We start from the raw sequence: 25,412 nt of genomic DNA on the forward strand, positions 1-25,412 counted from the left end.
GAAATTCAGTGTGAACGAATGTGACCTTTGTTCTCTTTTATCAGCGATACCTCGCGCATATATATATATATATATATATATATATATATATATATATATATATATATATATATATATATATATATATATATATATATATATATATATATATATATATATATATATATATATATATATATATATATATATATTTATATATATATATATATATTTCATTTATTTAGTTATTTTGCTTTGTCGCTGTCTCCCGCGTTAGCGAGGTAGCGCAAGGAAACAGACGAAACAATGGCCCCACCCGTCCACATACACATGTATATACATACACGTCCACACACGCAAATATACATACCTATACATCTCAATGTACACATATATATACACACATAGACATATACATATATACACATGTACATAATTCATACTGTCTGCCTTTATTTGTTCCCATCGCCACCCCGCCACACATGGAATAACAACCCCTCTTACCTTACCTTACTCAGTGTCTCCTGGTACTTCCTCACACAAGTCTCCTTCCCATAATGAGGGCATTTGAATACCTGTACGAGTGTAATCCTGAGCCATGTACACCCTTATGCCCATCTCCACTTCCATAAGCATGTGGTCGCCCTGCCTCACCAAGGTGTCAATGGCCTCTGGAAACTCTGGCTGTGTTCTGTATACAATTCGGTCCTTTTTCTCCAGATCTCCGACTTCACGGAATATGCCAGATTCTACGGACTGGAAATAATATCAGATATGAAACGAGATGCTTCATGTGATATATCTATTAAGAATGGTTTGTGAGATAAAAACGTGTTTAGCAAATATATTTCTTCCGTGTATTATGCTGCCTAGCGCTTTGTGGAGGAGATCGCCAAGGACCGATGGTTGAGCGTTAGAGAAATAGACTTCAGCCTCAGCAACTTATCTTCCTTTTCAAGGAAAGTATTACAGAAGCGGAGGATTTTCAACCCGTCGTAGTAGCCAACGACACATATTAGTTATGTGGATTGCCTTTTTCCTGTAACCCAAAGAAAGAACAGTGAAGAATATATATACATACTTCCCACGCATTCCTCACGTGTCGTAAAAGACGACTAAAGGGGACGGGAGAGGGGGGTAGAAACCCTGCTCTCCTTGTATTTTAAGATTCTAAAAGGGGAAACAGAAAAAGGATTCACGAAGGGAGTGCTCATCCTACTCGAAGGCTCAGATTGGGGTGTCTAAATGTGTGTGGATATTACCAAGATGAGAAAAAAGGAGAGATAGGTAGTATGTTTGAAGAAAGGAACCTGAATGCGAAGTTCAAGGGTAAAGGGGCAGAGTGGTTTGGGAATGTCTTGGGAGTAAAGTCAGGGATTAGTGAGAGGACAAGAGCAAGGGAAGGAGTAGCACTACTCCTAAAACAGGAGTAGTGGGAGTATGTGATAGAGTGTAAGAATGTAAACTTGATATGGGTAAAACTGAAAGTTGATGGAGAGAGATGGGTGATTATTGGTGCATATGCACCTGGGCATGAGAAGAAAGATCATGAGAGGCAAGTGTTTTGGGAGCAGCTGAATGAGTGCGTTAGTGGTTTTGATGCACGAGACCGGGTTATAGTGATGGGTGATTTGAATGCACAGGTGGGTAATGTGGCAGTTGAAGGAATAATTGGTATACATGGGGTGTTCAGTGTTGTAAATGGAAATGGTGAAGAGTTTGTAAATTTATGTGCTGAAAAAGGACTGGTGATTGGGAATACATGGTTTAAAAAGCGAGATATACATAAGTATACGAATGTAAGTAGGAGAGATGACTAGAGAGTGTTTTTGGATTACTTGTTAATTGATAGGCGCGCGAAAGAGAGACTTTTGGATGTTAATGTGCTGAGAGGTGCAACTGGAGGGATGTCTGATCATTATCTTGTGGAGGCGAAGGTGAAGATTTGTAGAAGTTTTCAGAAAAGAAGAGAGAATGTTAGTGTGAAGAGAGTGGTGAGAGTAAGTGAGCTTGGGAAGGAGACTTTTGTGAGGAAATACCAGGAGAGACTGAGTACAGAATGGAAAAAGGTGAGAACAAAGGAGGTAAGGGGAGTGGGGGAGGAATAGGATGTATTTAGGGAAGCAGTGATGGCTTGCGCAAAAGACGCAAAGATGCTTGTGACATGAGAAGCGTGGGAGATGGGCAGATTAGAAAGGGCAGTGAGTGGTTGGATGAAGAGGTAGGATTATTAGTGAAAGAGAAGAGAGAGGCATTTGGACGATTTTTGCAGGAAAATAATGCAAATGAGTGGAAGATGTATAATGAGTGGAAGATGTATAAAAGAAAGAGGCAGGAGGTCAAGAGAAAGGTGCAAGAGGTGAGAAAGAGGGCAAATGAGAGTTGGGGTGAGAGAGTATCATTAAATTTGAGGGAGAATAAAAAGATGTTTTGGAAGGAGGTAAATAAAGTGCGTAAGACAATGGAACAAATGGGAACTTAAGTGAAGGGGGCTAATAACAAGTAGTGGTGATGTGAGAAGGAGATGGAATGAGAATTTTGAAGGTTTGTTGAATTTGTTTGATGATAGAGTGGCAGATATAGGTTGTTTTGGTCGAGGTGGTGTGCAAAGTAAGAGGGTTAGGGAGGACGATTTGGTAAACAGAGAAGAGGTAGTAAAAGCTTTGCGGAAGATGAAAGCCGGCAAGGCAGCAGGTTTGGATGGTATTCCAGTGGAATTTATTAAAAGAAGTCGTGACTGTATTGCTGACTGGTTGGTAAGGATATTTAATGTATGTATGATTCATGGTGAGGTGCCTGAGGATTGGCGAAGTGCTTGCATAGTGCCATTGTACAAAGGCAAAGGGGATAAGAGTGAGTGCTCAAATTACAGAGGTATAAGTTTGTTGAGTATTCCTGGTAAATTATATGGGAGGGTATTGATTGAGAGGGTGAAGGCATGTACAGAGCATCAGATTGGGGAAGAGCAGTGTGGTTTCAGAAGTGGTAGAGGATGTGTGGATCAGGTGTTTGCTTTGAAGAATGTATGTGAGAAATACTTAGAAAAGCAAATGGATTTGTATGTAGCATTTATGGATCTAGAGAAGGCATATGATAGAGTTGATAGAGATGCTCTGTGGAAGGTATTAAGAATATATTGTGTGGGAGGCAAGTTGTTAGAAGCAGTGAAAAGTTTTTATCGAGGATGTAAGGAATATGTACGTGTAGGAAGAGAGGAAAGTGATTAGTTCTCAGTGAATGTAGGTTTGCGGCAGGGGTGTGTGATGTCTCCATGGTTGTTTAATTTGTTTATGGATGGGGTTGTTAGGGAGGTGAATGCAAGAGTTTTGGAAAGAGGGGCAAGTATGTAGTCTGTTGTGGATGAGAGAGCTTGGAAAGTGAGTCAGTTGTTGTTCACTGATGATGCAACGCTGGTGGCTGATTCATGTGAGAAACTGCAGAAGCTGGTGACTGAGTTTGGTAAAGTTTGTGAAAAAAGAAAGTTGAGCGCAAGGTTATTAGGTACAGTAAGGTTGAGGGTCAAGTCAATTAGGAGGTAAGTTGGAATGGAGATAAACTGGAGGAAGTGAAGTGTTTTAGATATCTGGGAGTTGATTTCGCAGCGGATGGAACCATGGAAGCGGAAGTGGACCATAGGGTGGGGGAGGGGGCGAAAATTCTGGGAGCCTTGAAGAATGTGTCGAAGTCGAGAACGTTATCTCGGAAAGCAAAAATGGGTATGTTTGAAGGAATAGTGGTTCCAACAATGTTGTATGGCTGCGAAGCGTGGGCTATGGATAGAGTTGTGCAGAGGAGGGTGGATGTGCTGGAAATGAAATGTTTGAGGACAATATGTGGTGTGAGGTGCCTTGATCGAGTAAGTAATAATAGGGTAAGAGAGATGTGTGGTAATAAAAAGAGTGTGGTTGAGAGAGCAGAAGAGGGTGTTTTGAAATGGTTTGGTCATATGGAGAGAATGAGTGAGGAAAGATTGCCCTGGTTCAATCCATTGACAGCACGTCGACCCCGGTATACCATATCGTTCCAATTCACTCTCTTCCTTGCACGCCTTTCACCCTCCTGCATGTTCAGGCCCCGATCACTAAAAATCTTTCTCACTCCATCTTTCCACCTCCAATTGGGTCTTCCACTTCTCGTTCCCTCCACCTCTGACAAATATATCCTCTTAGTTAATCTTTCCTCACTATGCAAGCATTCCACCAATTCTAAGGCACCTCACCATGAGCTATACCTACATTAAATAACCTTACCAACCAGTCAACTATGCAGTCACCTCCTTTTTTGATAAATTCCACTGTAATGCCATCCAAAACCGCTGCCTTGCCGGCTTTCATATTCTGCAAGGCTTTTACTACTACTTCTACAACTTCTACTACTACTTTTACTACTTTTACTACTTTACTACTCTTCTCTGTTTTCAAATTATTCTCCATAACCCCCTCGCTTTGCACACCACCTTGACCAAAGCACCCTATATCTGCCAATCTATCATCAAACACATTCAACAAACCTTCAAAATACTCACTCCATCTCCTCACATCACCACTACTTGTTTTCACCTCCCCATTAGCCCCCTTAACGGAAGTTCCCATTTGTTCCCTTGTCTTACGCACTTTATTTACCTACTTCCAAAACATCTTTTTATTCTCCCTAAAATGTAATGATACCTATCTCACTCCAACTCTCATTTGCCCTCTTTTTCACATTTTGTACCTTTCTCTTGACCTGCCTCTTTCTTTTATACATCTCCCAGTCATTTACATTATTTTCCAACAAAAATCGTCCAAATGTCTCTCTCTTGTGTTTCACTAATAACCCTACTTCATCGTTCCACCACTCACTACCATTTCTAATCTGCCCACCTCCCACACTTCTCATGCCACAAGCATCTTTTGCGCAAGCCATCACTGCTTCTCTAAATACATCCCATTCCTCCCCACTTCCATTACGTCCTTTGTTCTTACTTTTTCCATTCTGTACTCAGTCTCCCCTGGTACTCCCTCACACAAGTCTACTTCCCAAGCTGACTTACTCTCACACCTCTTTTCACCTCAACAATCTCTCTTCATTTCTGAAAACCTCTACAAATGTTCAACTTCGCCTCCACAAGATAATGATCAGACATCCCTCCAGTTGCAACTCTCATCACATTAACATCCAAAAGTCTCTATTTTGCGCGCCTATCAATTAACACGTAATCCAATAACGCCCTCTGGCTATCTCTCCTACTTACATACGTATACTTATGCATATCTCTCTTTTTAAACCAGGTATTCCGAATCACCAGTGCGTTTTCAGCACATAAATCTACAAGCTCTTCACCATATCCATTTACAACACTGAACACCCCATGTACACCAAATATTCCCTCAACTGCCACATTACTCACCTATGCATTCAAATCACCCATGACTATAACCTGGTCTCGTGTATCAAAACCACTAACACACTCACTCAGCTGCTCCCAAAACACTTGCGTCTCATAATCTTTCTTCTCATGCCCAGGTGCATATGCACCAATAATCAGCCATCTCTCTCCACCTACTTTCAGTTTTACCCATATCAATCTAGAGTTTACTCTCCTACAGTCTATCACATACTACCCACCACTCGTGTTTCAGGAGTAGTGCTACTCCATCCCTTGCTCTTGTCCTCTCACTAACCCCTATCCTCACTCCTAAGACATTCCCAAACCACTCTTCCCCTTTACCCTTGAGCTTCGTTTCACTCAGAGCCAAAACATCCAGGTTCCTTTGTTGAAACATACTACCTTTGTTTTCTTTTTTTTCATCTTGGTTACATCCACACTCATTTAGGCACCCCAATCTAAGCCTTCGGGGAGGATAGGAACTCCCCGCTTGACTCCTTCTTCTGTTTCCCCTTTTAGAAAGTTAGAATATATATATATATATATATATATATATATATATATATATATATATATATATATATATATATATATATATATATATATATATTTATTTATATTTATTTATTTATTATACTTTGTCGCTGTCTCCCGCGTTTGCGAGGTAGCGCAAGGAAACAGACGAAAGAAATGGCCCCACCCCCCCCCCATACACATGTATATACATACGTCCACACACGCAAATATAAATACCTACACAGCTTTCCATGGTTTACCCCAGACGCTTCACATGCCTTGATTCAATCCACTGACAGCACGTCAACCCCGGTATACCACATCGCTCCAATTCACTCTATTCCTTGCCCTCCTTTCACCCTCCTGCATGTTCAGGCCCCGATCACACAAAATCTTATTCACTCCATCTTTCCACCTCCAATTTGGTCTCCCTCTTCTCCTTGTTCCCTCCACCTCCGACACATATATCCTCTTGGTCAATCTTTCCTCACTCATCCTCTCCATGTGCCCAAACCACTTCAAAACACCCTCTTCTGCTCTCTGAACCACGATCTTTTTATTTCCACACATCTCTCTTACCCTTACGTTACTCACTCGATCAAACCACCTCACACCACACATTGTCCTCAAACATCTCATTTCCAGCACATCCATCCTCCTGCGCACAACTCTATCCATAGCCCACGCCTCGCAACCATACAACATTGTTGGAACCACTATTCCTTCAAACATACCCATTTTTGCTTTCCGAGATAATGTTCTCGACTTCCACACATTCTTCAAGGCCCCCAGGATTTTCGCCCCCTCCCCCACCCTATGATCCACTTCCGCTTCCATGGTTCCATCCGCTGCCAGATCCACTCCCAGATATCTAAAACACTTCACTTCCTCCAGTTTTTCTCCATTCAAACTCACCTCCCAATTGACTTGACCCTCAACCCTACTGTACCTAATAACCTTGCTCTTATTCACATTTACTCTTAACTTTCTTCTTCCACACACTTTACCAAACTCAGTCACCAGCTTCTGCAGTTTCTCACATGAATCAGCCACCAGCGCTGTATCATCAGCGAACAACAACTGACTCACTTCCCAAGCTCTCTCATCCCCAACAGACTTCATACTTGCCCCTCTTTCCAACACTCTTGCATTTACCTCCCTAACAACCCCATCCATAAACAAATTAAACAACCATGGAGACATCACACACCCCTGCCGCAAACCTACATTCACTGAGAAACAATCACTTTCCTCTCTTCCTACACGTACACATGCCTTAAATACTCGATAAAAACTTTTCACTGCTTCTAACAACTTGCCTCCCACACCATATATTCTTAATACCTTCCACAGAGCATCTCTATCAACTCTATCATATGCCTTCTCCAGATCCATAAATGCTACATACAAATCCACTTGCTTTTCTAAGTATTTCTCACATATATTCTTCAAAGCAAACACCTGATCCACACATCCTCTACCACTTCTGAAACCACACTGCTCTTCCCCAATCTGATGCTCTGTACATGCCTTCACCCTCTAAATCAATACCCTCCCATATAATTTACCAGGAGTTAATACCTTCCACAGAGCATCTCTATCAACTCTATCATATGCCTTCTCCAGATCCATAAATGCTACATACAGATCCATTTGCTTTTCTAAGTATTTCTCACATACATTCTTCAAAGCAAACACCTGATCCACACATCCGCTACCACTTCTGAAACCACACTGCTCTTCACCAATCTGATGCTCTGTACATGCCTTCACCCTCTCAATCAATACCCTTCCATATGATTTACCAGGAGTACTCAACAAACTTATACCTCTGAAATTTGAGCATTCACTCTTATCCCCTTTGCCTTTGTACAATGGCACTATGCACGCATTCCGCCAATCCTCAGGCACCTCACCATGAGTCATACATACATTGAATAACCTTACCAACCAGTCAACAATACAGTCAACCCCTTTTTTAATAAATTCCACTGCAATACCATCCATACCTGCTGCCTTGCCGGCTTTCATCTTCCGCAAAGCTTTTACTACCTCTTCTCTGTTTACAAAATCATTTTCCCTAACCCTCTCACTTTGCACACCATCTCGACCAAAACACACTATATCTGCCACTCTATCATCAAACACATTCAACAAACCTTCAAAATACTCAGTCCATATCTTTCTCACATCACCACTACTTGATATAACCTCCCCATTTGCGCCATTCACTGAAGTTCCCATTTGCTCCCTTGTCTTACGCACTTTATTTACCTCCTTCCAGAACATCTTTTTATTCTCCCTAAAATTTAATGATACTCTCTCACCCCAACTCTCATTTGCCCTCTTTTTCACCTCTTGCACCTTTCTCTTGACCTCCTGTCTCTTTCTTTTATACATCTCCCACTCAATTGCATTTTTCCCTGCAAAAATCGTCCAAATGCCTCTCTCTTCTCTTTCACTAATAATCTTACTTCTTCATCCCACCACTCACTACCCTTTCTAATCAACCCACCCCCCACGCTTCTCATGCCACAAGCATCTTTTGGGCAATCCATCACTGATTCCCTAAATACATCCCATTCCTCCCCCACTCCCATTACCTCCTTTGTTCTCACCTTTTTCCATTCTGTACTCAGTCTCTCCTGGTACTTCCTCACACAAGTCTCCTTCCCAAGCTCACTTACTCTCACCACTCTCTTCACCCCAACATTCACTCTTTCTGAAAACCCATACAAATCTTCAATTTGGCCACAAGATAATGATCAGACATCCCTGCAGTTGCACCTCTCAGCACATTAGCATCCAAAAGTCTCTCTTTCGCGCGCCTGTCAATTAACACGTAATACATTAACGCTCTCTGGCCATCTCTCCTACTTACATACGTATACTTATGTATATCTCGCTTTTTAAACCAATCAGCAGTCCTTTTTCAGCACATAAATCTTCAAGCTCTTCACCATTTCCATTTACAACACTGAACACCCCATGTATACCAATCATTCCCTCAACTGCCAAATTACTCACCTTTGCATTCAAATCACCCATCACTATAACCCGGTCTCGTACATCAAAAACACTAACACACTCATTCAGCTGCTCCCAAAACACCTGCCTCTCATGATCTTTCTTGTCATGCCCAGGTGCATATGCACCAAAAATCACCCATCTCTCTCCATCAACTTTCAGTTTTACCCATATTAATCGAGAATTTACTTTCTTACATTCTATCACACTCCCAGAACTCCTGTTTCAGGAGTAGTGCTACTCCTTCCCTTGCTCTTGTCCTCTCACTAACCCCAGACTTTACTCCCAAGACATTCCCAAACCACTCTTCCCCTTTACTCTTGAGCTTCGTTTCACTCAGAGCCAAAACATCCAGGTTCCTTTCCTCAAACATACTACCTATCTCTCCTTTTTTCAGATCTTGGTTACATCCACACACATTTAGACACCCCAATCTGAGTCTACGAGGAGGATGAGCACTCCCCGCGTGACTCCTTCTTCTGTTTCCCATTTTAGAAAGTTAAAAAATGCAAGGAGGGGAGGATTTCTGGCAACCCGCTCCCGTCCCCTCTAGTCGCCTTCTACGACACGCGAGGAGGAGCACTCCCTCGTGACTCCTTTTTCTGTTTCCCAATTTAGAAAGTTAGAATAAATATATATATACATATATATATATATATATATATATATATATATATATATATATATATATAAATATATATATATATATATATACATATATATGTATATATATACATATATATATATATATATATATATATATATATATATATATATATATATATATATATATATATATATATATATATATATATATATATATAATATATATATATATATTTTATTTTTTCATACTATTCGCCATTTCCCGCGATAGCGAGGTAGCGTTAAGAACAGAGGACTGGGCCTTTGAGGGAATATCCTCACCTGGCCCTCTTCTCTGTTCCTTCTTTTGGAAAATTAAAAAAAAAAAAAGGAAGGTATTAAGAATATATGGTGTGGGAGGCAAGTTGTTAGAAGCAGTGAAAAGTTTTTATCGAGTATTTAAGGCATGTGTACGTGTAGGAAGAGAGGAAAGTGATTGGTTCTCAGTGAATGTAGGTTTGCGGCAGGGGTGTGTGATGTCTCCATGGTTGTTTAATTTGTTTATGGATGGGGTTGTTAGGGAGGTGAATGCAAGAGTTTTGGAAAGAGGGGCAAGTATGAAGTCTGTTGGGGATGAGAGAGCTTGGGAAGTGAGTCAGTTGTTGTTCGCTGATGATACAGCGCTGGTGGCTGATTCATGTGAGAAACTGCAGAAGCTGGTGACTGAGTTTGGTAAAGTGTGTGAAAGAAGAAAGTTAAGAGTAAAGTTATAGAGGGATGTCTGATCATTATCTTGTAGAGGTAAAGATGAAGATTTGTATGGGTTTTCAGAAAAGAAGAGAGAATGTTGGGGTGAAGAGAGTGGTGAGAGTAAGTGAGCTTGGGAAGGAGACTTGTGTGAGGAAATACCAGGAGAGACTGAGTACAGAATGGAAATCGGTGAAAACAAAGGAGGTAAGGGGAGTGGGGGAGGAATGGGATGTATTTAGGGAAGCAGTGATGGCTTGCGCAAAAGATGCTTGTGGCATGAGAAGCGTGGGAGGTGGGCTGATTAGAAAGGATAGTGAGTGGTGGGATGAAGAAGTAAGATTATTAGTGAAAGAGAGGAATTTGGACGATTTTCGCAGGGAAAAAATGCAAATGAGAGGGAGATGTATAAAAGAAAGAGACAGGAGGTCAAGAAAAAGGTGGAAGAGGTGAAAACGAGGGCAAATGAGAGTTGGGGTGAGAGAGTATCATTAAATTTTAGGGAGAATAAAAAGATGTTCTGGAAGGAGTTAAATAAAGTGCGTAAGACAAGGAAGCAAATGGGAACTTCAGTGAAGGGGGCTAATGTGGAGGTGATAACAAGTAGTGGTGATGTGAGAAGGAGATGGAGTGCGTATTTTGAAGGTTTGTTGAATGTGTTTGATGATAGAGTGGCAGATATAGGGTGTTTTGGTCGAAGTGGTGTGCAAAGTGAGAGGGTTAGAGAAAATGATTTGGTAAACAGAGAAGAGGTAGTTAGCTTTGCGGAAGATGAGAGCCGGCAAGGCAGCAGGTTTGGATGTTATTGCAGTGGAATTTATCAAAAAAGGGGGTGACTGTATTGTTGACTGGTTGGTAAGGTTATTTAATGTATGTATGTTTCATGGTAAGGTGCCTGAGGATTAGCGGAATGCGTGCATAGTGCCATTGTACAAAGGCAAAGGGGATAAGAGTGAGTGCTCAAATTACAGAGGTATAAGTTTGTTGAGTATTCCTGGTAAATTATATGGTGGGTATTGATTGAGAGGGTGAAGGCATGTACAGAGCATCAGATTGAGGAAGAGCAGTGTAGTTTCAGAAGTGGTAGAGGATGCATGGATCAGGTGTTTGCTTTGAAGAATGTATGTGAGAAATACTTAGAAAAGCAAATGGATTTGTATGTAGCATTTATGGATCTGGAGAAGGCATATGATAGAGTTGATAGAGATGCTCTGTGGAAGGTACTAAGAATATATGGTGTGGGAGGAAAGTTGTTAGAAGCAGTGAAAAGTTTTTATCGAGGATGTAAGGCATGTGTACGTGTAGGAAGAGAGGAAAGTGATTGGTTCTCAGTGAATGTAGGTTTGCGGCAGGGGTGTGTGATGTCTCCATGTGTTGTTAAATTTGTTTATGGAGAGGGAGGTGAATGCAAGAGTTTTGGAAAGAGGGGCAAGTATGAAGTTTGTTGGGGATGAGAGAGCTTGGGAAGTGAGTCAGTTGTTGTTCGCTGATGATACAGCGCTGGTGGCTGATTCATGTGAGAAACTGCAGAAGCTGGTGACTGAGTTTGGTAAAGTGTGTGGAAGAAGAAAGTTAAGAGTAAATGTGAATAAGAGCAAGGTTATTAGGTACAGTAGGGTTGAGGGTCAAGTCAATTGGGAGGTGAGTTTGAATGGAGAAAAACTGGAGGAAGTGAAGTGTTTTAGATATCTGGGAGTGGATCTGGCAGCGGATGGAACCATGGAAGCGGAAGTGGACCATAGGGTGGGGGAGGGGGCGAAAATTCTGGGGGCCTTGAAGAATGTGTGGAAGTCGAGAACATTATCTCGGAAAGCAAAAATGGGTATGTTTGAAGGAATAGTGGTTCCAACAATGTTGTATGGTTGCGAGGCTTGGGCTATGGATAGAGTTGTGCGCAGGAGGATGGATGTGCTGGAAATGAGATGTTTGAGGACAATGTGTGGTGTGAGGTGGTTTGATCGAGTGAGTAACGTAAGTGTAAGAGAGATGTGTGGAAATAAAAAGAGCGTGGTTGAGAGAGCAGAAGAGGGTGTTTTGAAGTGGTTTGGGCACATGGAGAGAATGAGTGAGGAAAGATTGACCAAGAGGATATATGTGTCGGAGGTGGAGGGAACGAGGAGAAGAGGGAGACCAAATTGGAGGTGGAAAGATGGAGTGAAAAAGATTTTGTGTGATCGGGGCCTGAACATGCAGGAGGGTGAAAGGAGGGCAAGGAATAGAGTGAATTGGAGCGATGTGGTATACCGGGGTTGACGTGCTGTCAGTGGATTGAATCAAGGCATGTGAAGCGTCTGGGGTAAACCATGGAAAGCTGTGTAGGTATGTATATTTGCGTGTGTGGACGTATGTATATACATGTGTATGGGGGGGGGGGGTTGGGCCATTTCTTTCGTCTGTTTCCTTGCGCTACCTCGCAAACGCGGGAGACAGCGACAAAGTATAATAAAAAAAATATAACATATATATATATATATATATATATATATATATATATATATATATATATATATATATATATATATATATATATATATATATATATATATATATATATATTACACCTTGTCGCTCTCTCTCGCGTTAGCGAGGTAGCGCAAGGAAACAGACGAAAGAATGGCCCACATGTATATACTTACACGTCCACACACGCACATATACATACTTATACACTTCAACGTATACATATATATACACACACACAGACGTATACATGTATACACATGTACATAATTCATACTGTCTGCCCTTATTCATTCCCGTCGCCACCCCGCCACACATGAAATGACAACCCCTCCCCCCGCGTGTGCGCGAGGTAGCGCTAGGAAAAGACAACAAAGGCCACATTCATTCACACTAAGTCTCTAGCTGTCATGTATAATGCACCGAAACTACAGCTCCCTTTCCACATCCAGGCCCCACAAAACTTTCCATGGTTTACCCCAGACGCTTGGTATGCCTTGGTTCAATTCATTGACAGCATGTCGACCACGGTATACCACATCGTCCCAATTCACTCTATTCTTTGCACGCCTTTCACCCTCCTGCATGTTCAGGCCCCAGTCACTGAAAATCTTTTTCATTCCATCTTCCCACCTCCAGAATGGTCTCCAAGTTCGCGTTCCCTCCACCTCTGACACATATATCCTCTTTGTCAATCTTTCCTCACTCATTGTCTCCATGTGACCAAACCATTTCAAAACACCGTCATTTGCTCTCTCAACCACACTCTTTTTATTACCACACATCCCTCTTACCCCTTCATTACTTACTCGATCAAACCACCTCACACCACATATTGTCCTCAAACATCTCATTTCCAGCATATCCACCCTCCTCCGCACAACTATATCTATAGCCCACGCCTCGCAACCATATAACATTGTTGGAACCACTATTCCTTCAAACATACCCATTTTTGCTTTCCAAGATAACGTTCTCGACTTCCACACATCTTTCAACGCTCTCAGAACTTTTGCCCCTTCATTAACCTATGATTCACATCCGCTTCCATGGTTCCATCCGCTGCCAGATCCACTCCCAGATATCTAAAACACTTTACTTCCTCCAGATTTTCTTCACTGAAACTTACCTCCTAATTGACTTGTCCCTCAACCCTACTGTACCTGATAACCATGCTCTTATTCACATTTACTCTCAGCTTTCTTGTTTCATACACTTTACCAAACTCAGTCACCAGCTTCTGCAGTTTCTCACCCGAATCATTCATCAGCGCTGTATCATCAGCGAAGAACATCTGACTCACTTCCTAAGCTCTCTCATCCACAACAGACTGAATACTTGTCGCTCTTTCCAAAACAACCCCATCCATAAACAAATTAAACAACCATGGAGACATTACCTACCCATGCAGCGAACCAACATTTACTGAGAACCAATCACTTTCCTCTCTTCCTACTCGCACGCATGACTTACATCCTCGAAAAACTCTTTTCACTACCTCTAACAACTTGCCTCTCACACCACATATTCTTAATACCTTCCACAGAGCATCTCTATCAACTCTATCATATGCCTTCTCCAGATCCATAAATGCTACATATAATCCATTTGTTTTTCCAAGTATTTCTCCCATACATATTTCAAAGGAAATACCTGAACCACACATACTCTACCACTTCTGAAACCACGCTGCTCTTCCCAATCTGATGCTCTGTACATGCCTTCACCCTCACAATCAATACCCTCCCATATAGTTTCCCAGGATACTCAACAAACTTATGCCTCTGTAATTTGAGCACTCACTTTTATCCCGTTTGCCTTTGTACAATGGCACTATGCAAGCATTTCGCCAATCCTCAGGCACCCCACCATGAGTCATACATACATTAAATAACCTTACCAACCATTCAACAATACAGTCACACCCTCTCTTAATAAATTCCATTGCAATACCATCCAAACCCGTGGCCTTTCCGGCTTTCATCATCCGCAAAGGTTTTACTACCTCTTCTCTGTTTACCACATCATTCTCCCTAACCCTCTCACTTTGCACACCATCTCGACCAAAACACCCTATATCTGCCATGCTATCATGAAGCACATTCAACAAGCCTTCAAAATACTCACTCCATCTTCTCACATCCCTACTACTTGTTATCACCTCCCCATTAGCCCCCATCACTGATGTTCACATTTATTCCCTTGTCTTACGCACTTTATTTACCTCCTTCCAAGACATCTTTTATTCTCCCTAAAATTTAATGATACTCTCTCACCCCAAGTCTCATTTGCCCTATTTTTCACCTCTTGCACCCGTCTCTTGACCTCCTGCCTCTTTCTTATATACATCTCCCAGTCATTTGCATTATTTCCCTGCAAAAATCGTTTAAATGCCTCTTTCTTCTTTTTCACTAATAATCTTATCTTTTCATCCTAACACTCACTACCCTTCCTTATCTGCCCACCTCCCACGCTTCTCATGCCACAAGCATCTTTTGCGCAAGCCATCACTGCTTCCCTAGATACATCCCATTCCTCCCTCACTCCCCTTACGTCCTTTGTCCTCACCTTTTTCCATTCTGTACTCAGTATCTCCTGGTGCTTCCTCACACAAGTCTCCTTCCCAAGCTCACTTACTCTCAACACTCTTCACCCCAACATTCTCTCTTCTTTTCTGAGAAAGCTCCACAAATCTTCACCTTTGAGTCCGCAAGATAATGGTAAGACATCCCTCCAGTTGCACCTCTCAGCACATTAACATCCAGAAGTCTCTCTTTCGCGCGCATATCAATTAACTCGTAATTCAATAGCGCTCTCTGGCCATCTCTCCTACTTGCATACGTATATTTATCATATCTCTCTTTTTAAACCAGATATTCCCAATCACCAGTCCTTTTTCAGCACATGAATATACAAGCTCCACGCCATTTCCACTTACAACACTGAACACCCCATGTACACCAATTATTCCCTCAACTGCCACATTAATCACCTTTGTATTCAAATCACCCATCACTTTGACCCGGTCTCGTGCATCAAAATTACTAATATACTCACTCAGCTGCTCCCAAAACACTTGCCTCTCATGATGTTTCTTCTCATGCCCTGGTGCATATGCACTAATAATCACCCATCTCTCTCCATCCACTTTCAGTTTTACCCATATCAATCTAGAGTTCACATTCTTACACTCTATCACATACTCCCACCACTCCTGTTTCAGGAGTAGTGCTACTCCTTCCCTTGCTCTTGTCCTCTTACTAACCCCTGACCTCACTCCCAAGACATTCCCAAACCACTCTTCCCCTTTACCCTTGAGCTTCATTTCACTCAGAGCCAAAACATCCAGGTTCCTTTCATCAAACATACTACGTATCCCTCCTTTTTTCTCATCTTGGTTACTTCCACACACATTTAGACACCCCATTTAGTTCGTTCAGGTTTGATGATGGCTGTAGTGATGGAAGGTCGTCTAATATTTACGCTATCTCTACTTATGTCTTATGGAATATCAAGATGCCTTTATTACTTACACGAAAATATTGTCTGAGAGCAGAATTACTGTGCCATATGAGCTTAACCACAGAGTCATCCACGACGGCCCTCAGGGTATGGAAGGGCTCTGGGATGTATCTCACCGCCAAGAGTGACATAAGGTTACCGGCGTAGCTCCGTGTTAACACCAGCGTCATCACCATCCACGTCCCAAGCACCAGCCGCTCCCACCAACAATCAGCTAGTGACGAGATGTCTATAGAGAAAGACGAATTAACAAAGTTACTATTTCTTTGTGATAACTGATAGGCGTTCAAAGAAGAGAAAGTGTGCTTAGAGCAGCAGCTGCTGGGATGTCTGCTCGTTAACTGGTGAAGGAGTAGGTAAAGGTTTGTGGAGACTTTATGAAAAGAAGGATTGATGCAGGTAGAAAACTGGTTGTCAAAATGAGTGAGACTGGAAAAGGAGCATGGGAAAAAAGACACTGGGAGAGACTGAATATATAGTGGCAAAATGGGAACTCAAAAGAAGCTAGGGGAGTAGGTGAAAAATGTGAGGTTTTTAGGGAAGCAGTGCTGGTATGTACGAGAGAAGTGTGTAGCATATGGAAGGTGGAAAGTAGAAGGTGCCCAAGGGTATTCAATCGTGGGGAGTTAAGTTACTGGTGAAAGAAAAAAGAAAGGTGAATGGGCGTTATTTACTGCAAGGAATAAAACTGATTAGCATATAAACAACAAAAAGCGGAAGGAAGTAAAAAGAACAGTGCAAGGGTCGAAAAAGAGGCCAAATTAGGATTAAGTTAAGCGAATATCAGAAAACTTCATGGAAATCAGGAAATTTTTGTGACGAGTCTATCTATCTATCTATATCTCTACATCTATCAAACTATCTACATATCTATCCATATATATATATATATATATATATATATATATATATATATATATATATATATATATATATACATATATATCTATTCATTTTACTTTGTCACATATATACATATATATATATATATATATATATATATATATATATATATATATATATATATATATATATATATGTACGAATAAAGTGTATATGAACGCGCACCTTCATAGAACATACAAAGCTCCAACAGCCAGGATCGAACCTGGGACCCCTTGTGCAAGAGGCAGGCATGCTAACCGTTAGGGTAAGGGACTGTATAATAGGAAACAATTATTCGAAATACTAAGTACTCGAATACCCTTGCACAAGGGGTCCCAGGTTCGATCCTGGCTGTTGGAGCTTTGTATGTTCTATGGAGGTGCGCGTTCATATACACTTTATTCGTATTCATATAACTCCGCGTTGTACAGTCAGGTTCGGTAAAACGCTATCAGCTGGCTATGTGTTCTGTTCGGAAACAACCGATAGACCCCATTGCTCACCATTGTGAGACGAAGGGTATTCGAGTACTTAGTATTTCGAATAGTTGTTTCCTATTATACAGTCCCTTAGCCTAGCGGTTAGCATGCCTGCCTCTTGCACAAGGGGTCCCAGGTTCGATCCTGGCTGTTGGAGCTTTGTATGATATATATATATATATATATATATATATATATATATATATATATATATGTATCGTAGAAGGCGACTAAAGGGGACGGGAGCGGGGGGCCAGAAACCCTCCCCTCCTTGTATTTTAACTTTCTAAAAGGGGAAACAGAAGAAGGAGTCACGCGAGGAGTGCTCATCCTCCTCGAAGGCTCAGACTGGGGTGTCTAAATGTGTGTGGATGTAACCGAGATGAGAAAAAAGGAGAGATAGGTAGTATGTTTGAGGAAAGGAACCTGGATGTTTTGGCTCAGAGTGAAACGAAGCTCAAGGGTAAAGGGGAAGAGTGGTTTGGGAATGTCTTGGGAGTAAAGTCAGGGGTTAGTGAGAGGACAAGCAGTAGCACTACTCCTGAATCAGGAGTTGTGGGAGTATGTGATAGAGTGTAATAAAGTAAATTCTAAATTGATATGGGTAAAACTGAAAGTTGATGGAGAGAGATGGGTGATTATTGGTGCATATGCACCTGGGCATGAGAAGAAAGATCATGAGAGGCAAGTGTTTTGGGAGCAGCTGAATGAGTGTGTCAGTGGTTTTGATGCACGAGACTGTGTTATAGTGATGGGTGATTTGAATGCAAAGATGAATAATGTGGCAGTTGAGGGAAGAATTGGTATACATGGAGTGTTCAGTGTTGTAAATGGAAATGGTGAAGAGCTTGTAGATTTATGTGCTGAAAAAAGACTGGTGATTGGGAATACCTGGTTTAAAAAGCGAGATATACATAAGTATACGTAAGTAAGTAGGAGAGATGGCCAGAGAGCGTTATTGGATTGCGTGTTAATTGATAGACGCACGAAAGAGAGACTTTTGGATGTTAATGTGCTGAGAGGTGCAACTGGAGGGATGTCTGATCATTATCTTGTGGAGGCGAAGGTGAAGATTTGTGGGGGTTTTCAGAAAAGAAGAGAGAATGTTGGGGTGAAGAGAGTGGTGAGAGTAAGTGAGCTTGGGAAGGAGACTTGTGTGAGGAAGTACCAGGAGAGACTGAGTACAGAATGGAAAAAGGATGAGAACAAAGGAGGTAAGGGGAGTTGGGGAAGAATGGGATATATTTAGGGAATCAGTGATGGCTTGCGCAAAAGATGCTTGTGGCATGAGAAGCGAGGGAGGTGGGTTGATTAGAAAAGGTAGTAAGTGGTGGGATGAAGAAGTAAGATTATTAGTGAAAGAGAAGAGAGAGGCATTTGGACGATTTTTGCAGGGAAAAAATGCAAATGAGTGGGAGAGGTATAAAAGAAAGAGGCAGGAGGTCAAGAGAAAGGTGCAAGAGGTGAAAAAGAGGGCAAATGAGAGTTGGGGTGAGAGAGTATCATTAAATTTCAGGGAGAATAAAAAGATGTTTTGGAAGGAGGTAAATAAAGTGCGTAAGACAAGGGAGCAAATGGGAACTTCAGTGAAGGGGCGCAAATGGGGAGGTGATAACAAGTAGTGGTGATGTGAGAAGGAGATGGAATGAGTATTTTGAAGGTTTGTTGAATGTGTTTGATGATAGAGTGGCAGATATAGGGTGTTTTGGTCGAGGTGGTGTGCAAAGTGAGAGGGTTAGGGAAAATGATTTGGTAAATAGAGAAGAGGTAGTAAAAGCTTTACGGAAGATGAAAGCCGGCAAGGCAGCAGGTTTGGATGGTATTGCAGTGGAATTTATTAAAAAAGGGGGTGACTGTATTGTTGACTGGTTGGTAAGGTTATTTAATGTATGTATGATTCACGGTCAGGTGCCTGAGAATTGGCGGAATGCTTGCATAGTGCCATTGTACAAAGGGAAAGGGGATAAGATTGAGTGCTCAAATTACAGAGGTATAAGTTTGTTGAGTATTCTTGGTAAATTATATGGGAGGGTATTGATTGAGAGGGTGAAGGCATGTACAGAGCATCAGATTGGGGAAGAGAAGTGTGGTTTCAGAAGTGGTAGAGGATGTGTGGATCAGGTGTTTGCTTTGAAGAATGTATGTGAGAAATACTTAGAAAAGCAAATGGATTTGTATGTAGCATTTATGGATCTGGAGAAGGCGTATGATAGAGTTGATAGAGATGCTATGTGGAAGGTTTTAAGAATATATGGTGTGGGAGGCAAGTTGTTAGAAGCAGCGAAAAGTTTTTTATCGAGGATGTAAAGCATGTGTACGTGTAGGAAGAGAGGAAAGTGATTGGTTCTCAGTGAATGTAGGTTTGCGGCAGGGGTGTGTGATGTCTCTATGGTTGTTTAATTTGTTTATGGATGGGGTTGTTAGGGAGGTGAATGCAAGAATTTTGGAAAGAGGGGCAAGTATGCAGTCTGTTGGGGATGAGAGAGCTTGCTAAGTGAGTCAGTTGTTGTTCGCTGGTGGCTGATTCATGTAAGAAACTGCAGAAGCTGGTGACTGAGTTTGGTAAAGTGTGTGAAAGAAGCAAGTCAAGAGTAAATGTGAATAAGCGCAAGGTTATTAGGTACAGTAGGGTTGAGGGTCAAGTCAATTGGCAGGTAAGTTTGAATGGAGAAAAACTGGAGGAAGTAAAGTGTTTTAGATATCTGGGAGTGGATCTGGCAGCGGATGGAACCATGGAAGCGGAAGTGAATCATAGGGTGGGGGAGTGGGCGAAAATTCTGGGAGCCTTGAAGAATGTGTGGAAGTCGAGAACATTATCTCGGAAAGCAAAAATGGGTATGTTTGAAGGAATAGTGGTTCCAACAATGTTGTATGGTTGCGAGGCGTGGGTTATGGATAGAGTTGTGCGCAGGAGGGTGGATATACTGGAAATGAGATGTTTGAAGACAACATGTGGTGTGATGTGGTTTGATCGAGTAAGTAATGTAAGGGTAAGAGAGATGTGTGGAAATAAAAAGAGTGTGGTTGAGTGAGGATATATGTGTCGGAGGTGGAGGGAACGAGGAGAAGTGGTAGACCAAATTGGAGGTGGAAAGATGGAGTGAAAAAGATTTTGAGTGATCGGGGCCTGAACATGCAGGAGGGTGAAAGGCGTGCAAGGAATAGAGTGAATTGGAACGATGTGGTATACCGGGATCGAGGTGCTGTCAATGGATTGAACCAGGGTATGTGAGGCGTCTGTGGTAAACCATGGAAAGTTGTGTGGGGTCTGGATGTGGAAAGGGAGCTGTGGTTTCGGTGCATTATTACATGACAGCTAGAGACTGAGTGTGAACGAATGGGGCCTTTGGTGTCTTTTCCTAGCGCTATTTCGCACACATGAGGGGGGAGGGGGTTGTCATTCCATGTGTGGCGGGGTGGCGATGGGAACAAATAAAGGCAGACAGTATGAATTATGTACATGTGTATATATGTATACGTCTGTGTGTGTATATATATGTGTACATTGAGATGTATAGGTATGTATATTTGCGTGTGTGGACGTGTATGTATATACATGTGTATGTGGGCGGGTTGGGTCATTCTTTCGTCTGTTTCCTTGCGCTACCTCGCTAACGCGGGAGACAGCGACAAAGCAAAATAAATAAATACAATATGTATATATAGGTATATAGGTATATATATATATAGGTAGTGAAAGCTTTGCGGAAGATGAAAGCCGGCAAGGCAGCAGGTTTGGATGGTATTGCAGTGGAATTTATTAAAAAAGGGGGTGACTGTATTGTTGACTGGTTGGTAAGGCTATTTAATGTATGTATGACTCATGGTGAGGTGCCTGAGGATTGGCGGAATGCGTGCATAGTGCCATTGTACAAAGGCAAAGGGGATAAGGGTGAGTGCTCAAATTACAGAGGTATAAGTTTGTTGAGTATTCCTGGTAAATTATATGGGAGGGTATTGATTGAGAGGGTGAAGGCATGTACAGAGCATCAGATTGGGGAAGAGCAGTGTGGTTTCAGAAGTGGTAGAGGATGTGTAGATCAGGTGTTTGCTTTGAAGAATGTATGTGAGAAATACTTAGAAAAGCAAATGGATTTGTATGTAGCATTTATGGATCTGGAGAAGGCATATGATAGAGTTGATAGAGATGCTCTGTGGAAGGTATTAAGAATATATGGTGTGGGAGGAAAGTTGTTAGAAGCAGTGAAAAGTTTTTATCGAGGATGTAAGGCATGTGTACGTGTAGGAAGAGAGGAAAGTGATTGGTTCTCAGTGAATGTAGGTTTGCGGCAGGGGTGTGTGATGTCTCCATGGTTGTTTAATTTGTTTATGGATGGGGTTGTTAGGGAGGTAAATGCAAGAGTTTTGGAAAGAGGGGCAAGTATGAAGTCAGTTGGGGATGAGAGAGCTTGGGAAGTGAGTCAGTTGTTGTTCGCTGATGATACAGCGCTGGTGGCTGATTCATGTGAGAAACTGCAGAAGCTGGTGACTGAGTTTGGTAAAGTGTGTGGAAGAAGAAAGTTAAGAGTAAATGTGAATAAGAGCAAGGTTATTAGGTACAGTAGGGCTGAGGGTCAAGTCAATTGGGAGGTGAGTTTGAATGGAGAAAAACTGGGGGAAGTGAAGTGTTTTAGATATCTGGGAGTGGATCTGTCAGCGGATGGAACCATGGAAGCGGAAGTGGATCATAGGGTGGGGGAGGGGGCGAAAATTTTGGGAGCCTTGAAAAATGTGTGGAAGTCGAGAACATTATCCCGGAAAGCAAAAATGGGTATGTTTGAAGGAATAGTGGTTCCAACAATGTTGTATGGTTGCGAGGCGTGGGCTATGGATAGAGTTGTGCGCAGGAGGATGGATGTGCTGGAAATGAGATGTTTGAGGACAATGTGTGGTGTGAGGTGGTTTGATCGAGTAAGTAACGTAAGGGTAAGAGAGATGTGTGGAAATAAAAAGAGCGTGGTTGAGAGAGCAGAAGATGGTGTTTTGAAATGGTTTGGGCACATGGAGAGAATGAGTGAGGAAAGATTGACCAAGAGGATATATGTGTCGGAGGTGGAGGGAACGAGGAGAAGAGGGAGACCAAATTGGAGGTGGAAAGATGGAGTGAAAAAGATTTTGTGTGATTGGGGCCTGAACATGCAGGAGGGTGAAAGGAGGGCAAGGAATAGAGTGAATTGGAGCGATGTGGTATACCGGGGTTGACGTGCTGTCAGTGGATTGAATCAAGGCATGTGAAGCGTCTGGGGTAAACCATGGAAAGCTGTGCAGGTATGTATATTTGCGTGTGTGGACGTATGTATATACATGTGTATGGGGGTGGGTTGGGCCATTTCTTTCGTCTGTTTCCTTGCGCTACCTCGCATACGCGGGAGACAGCGACAAAGCAAAAAAAAAAAAAAAAAAAAAAAAAAATATATATATATATATATATATATATATATATATATATATATATATATATTACGAACTCTGTTGCATATCCTTCATCGCAAGCTTTTGTTTGCCAATGAATGACTTTGATTTACCTTGTTGTAACAGCACCCGGAAGAAGGCAAAGGTCGCCTCGAGCAGGTGCAGTCGATGAGTAGCCTTGTTCGTGAGGTAAGAAGACAGCAGGAACATTGTGGCAGGCACCAGCACCAGCACCACCAGGATTGTCACCCATATCAGTGGAGCGAAGGGCAATAGGAAACCCCAGGGTTCCACTTCTGACCTTCCTCGGGCACCCAGGAGTCTCCAGTATTCTATCAGTATTGCTCCGGTGAAGTCTACGACTTCAGCACGACTGGTGCTAAAGACGAAGGGCCCAGCGCCGATATCCACCTCCTGTATGTTACAGGGAATCTACATATGAATGACGGCAAGTCCACTCACGTTATTGACCAACAACAGCAACGAAGCTAACAGTATCACTACCTCCTGTCTGGGAAGGTGGTAAGTTCATGATAGTTAGACAATAAGAAATCAAGCACTGAAGTATGTGTGATGTCATTACGAAACAGGATTACTGAGGAACTGCACGTATTAGAAGGGTAAATTCCTCATATTTCAAATGCAGGAAAATACATATCTGACCTTTATCATCTTCTAACATATGCACAGCTTTGAATTAGAGACACATTACAAACATGGATTAAGATTATAGAAATATGATATATTTAATCCTCTGGCTATGAATAAAAGGAAAATTTATCACAAGATCTTATCCTGTGGAACCTGTGAAATACCTGGGGGATAGAGGCGTTGAGGTTCTTAAAAGCACAGAGGTAGCAGGTCGGAAGATATCTGTTTCAAATGGAAGAACAATCATGTGAAGACAGTGAAATGAGCCGTTGTGTATTACATGGAGCACTTTTTAAAGAAGAAAAAACTCTGTTCCACTTAAGTTCGTTAGGGTTATAGAAAAATTAAAGAATGATGATACTATGCATATAACAAAAGCTGACAGAAGCATTGCTGTAGTGATTATGAACAAATGTGATTATAAAGAAAACGTGTGCGATCTCCTAAGTGATACTAATACAAACTGTGACCTAAACTGGGATCCAACGGAAGCACAAAGACAATTCAATAAAGAGAAAAATTTGTTGAAAGGAAGGGAAGATTTGATCAAACAATTTTCAACACAGAATCCATCAACACTATACATGTACGGCTTAATCAAGACCCACAAACCAAACAATTACCCAAGACCAATTATAAGCTCTAAAGGTTCTGCTACATATAAGATATCCATATGGCTTGTGACATCACTGTCTCCTTTTGTGGGCACCATTTCAGATTCATTCGCAACAAACAGCGAGGATTTGGTTAAAAATCTGAAATCCATAAATGTAGAATATGTTCACCAGCGTCCCGGTAAATGAGGTGTTATCCTTCCTCCCTAACATCTTAGGAAACAACATTGAGGATATCCATAGTAAAAGCATAAATTTACTAATATGACTGTGTGTAGATAATTCATCTTATGTGTTTGAAACACTATACACAACAATTCGGTGTGGCCATTGGTAATCCCCTCTACCCTATGTTGGCATATATTTACATGGAGTATTTTGAAAGCCATTTGCTAAACATAATAAAGGAACAAAACATAGTTTGGCTCCGATATGCAGAAGACATACTTTGCTTTTGGCCAAATGATATACCCATTGAGGACTCTCTGCATAAGTTAAACTCGTTATCTCGCTCCCTAAAATCCACTTATGATGTCGAAATGAATAATAAGTTACCCTTCTGGATGTAGAGATCATCAGGGATAAAGGTAGCTTGAAAACTAAGGTTTACAGAAAACCTACAAATATACTCTCTTATGTCCACTATTATTCATATCATCATATTAATGTAAAAAGATCGGTTTTCACATCTATGTACCTGAGAGCATATAGGATTTCAGATTCTGAATTTTTAGATGATAAACTGAAAATGAATCTGTACAATGGCAGAAGCTAAGATACCCAATAAATATACTTAACCAGTGTCAAGATACAACAAGAAAACGTTCCTATATTGACCAAAATAATAAGCCAGAACGTAAAAGTTACCAAAGAACCCTTGTTCTTCCCTTGTACGAGAATTTCACCGAATGTGTTCACATTCTGAAAACACTAAATTGCATGTAGTTTTAAAATATGACAACACCATCAAGGAAGCCCTTATAAAAAATAGACCATCAAATAAAGGTATTATTTATAATGTCGCATGTAAAGAGTAACCAATTTCATATTGAACAATCGGGGAAATATTTGGAGGCTAGGATCTCACAACTTAAGTATGGTGTTGGCATAGCCCAACAGAGCAAAGGCTTATTTCACCATTAACGTGAATTTGATCACCATATCGAC

General features: G+C 41.5%; 1 protein-coding gene across 1 annotated transcript in view; it reads right to left on the reverse strand.

Moving 5' to 3' along the window:
• LOC139758858 (glutamate receptor ionotropic, kainate 2-like) overlaps positions 1–25,412 on the reverse strand; it is a 146,677-nt gene that overhangs the window by 13,816 nt on the left and 107,449 nt on the right. The window contains exons 11-13 of the mRNA XM_071680723.1: positions 23,094–23,394; positions 16,216–16,433; positions 555–735 (exon numbers count right to left, since the gene is read on the reverse strand). Coding sequence (XP_071536824.1) covers positions 555–735; positions 16,216–16,433; positions 23,094–23,394 — 700 coding nt within the window. The remainder of the gene's footprint in view (positions 1–554; positions 736–16,215; positions 16,434–23,093; positions 23,395–25,412) is intronic.

This window comes from Panulirus ornatus, chromosome 31, assembly GCF_036320965.1.
Source record: "Panulirus ornatus isolate Po-2019 chromosome 31, ASM3632096v1, whole genome shotgun sequence".
NCBI lineage: Eukaryota > Metazoa > Arthropoda > Malacostraca > Decapoda > Palinuridae > Panulirus > Panulirus ornatus.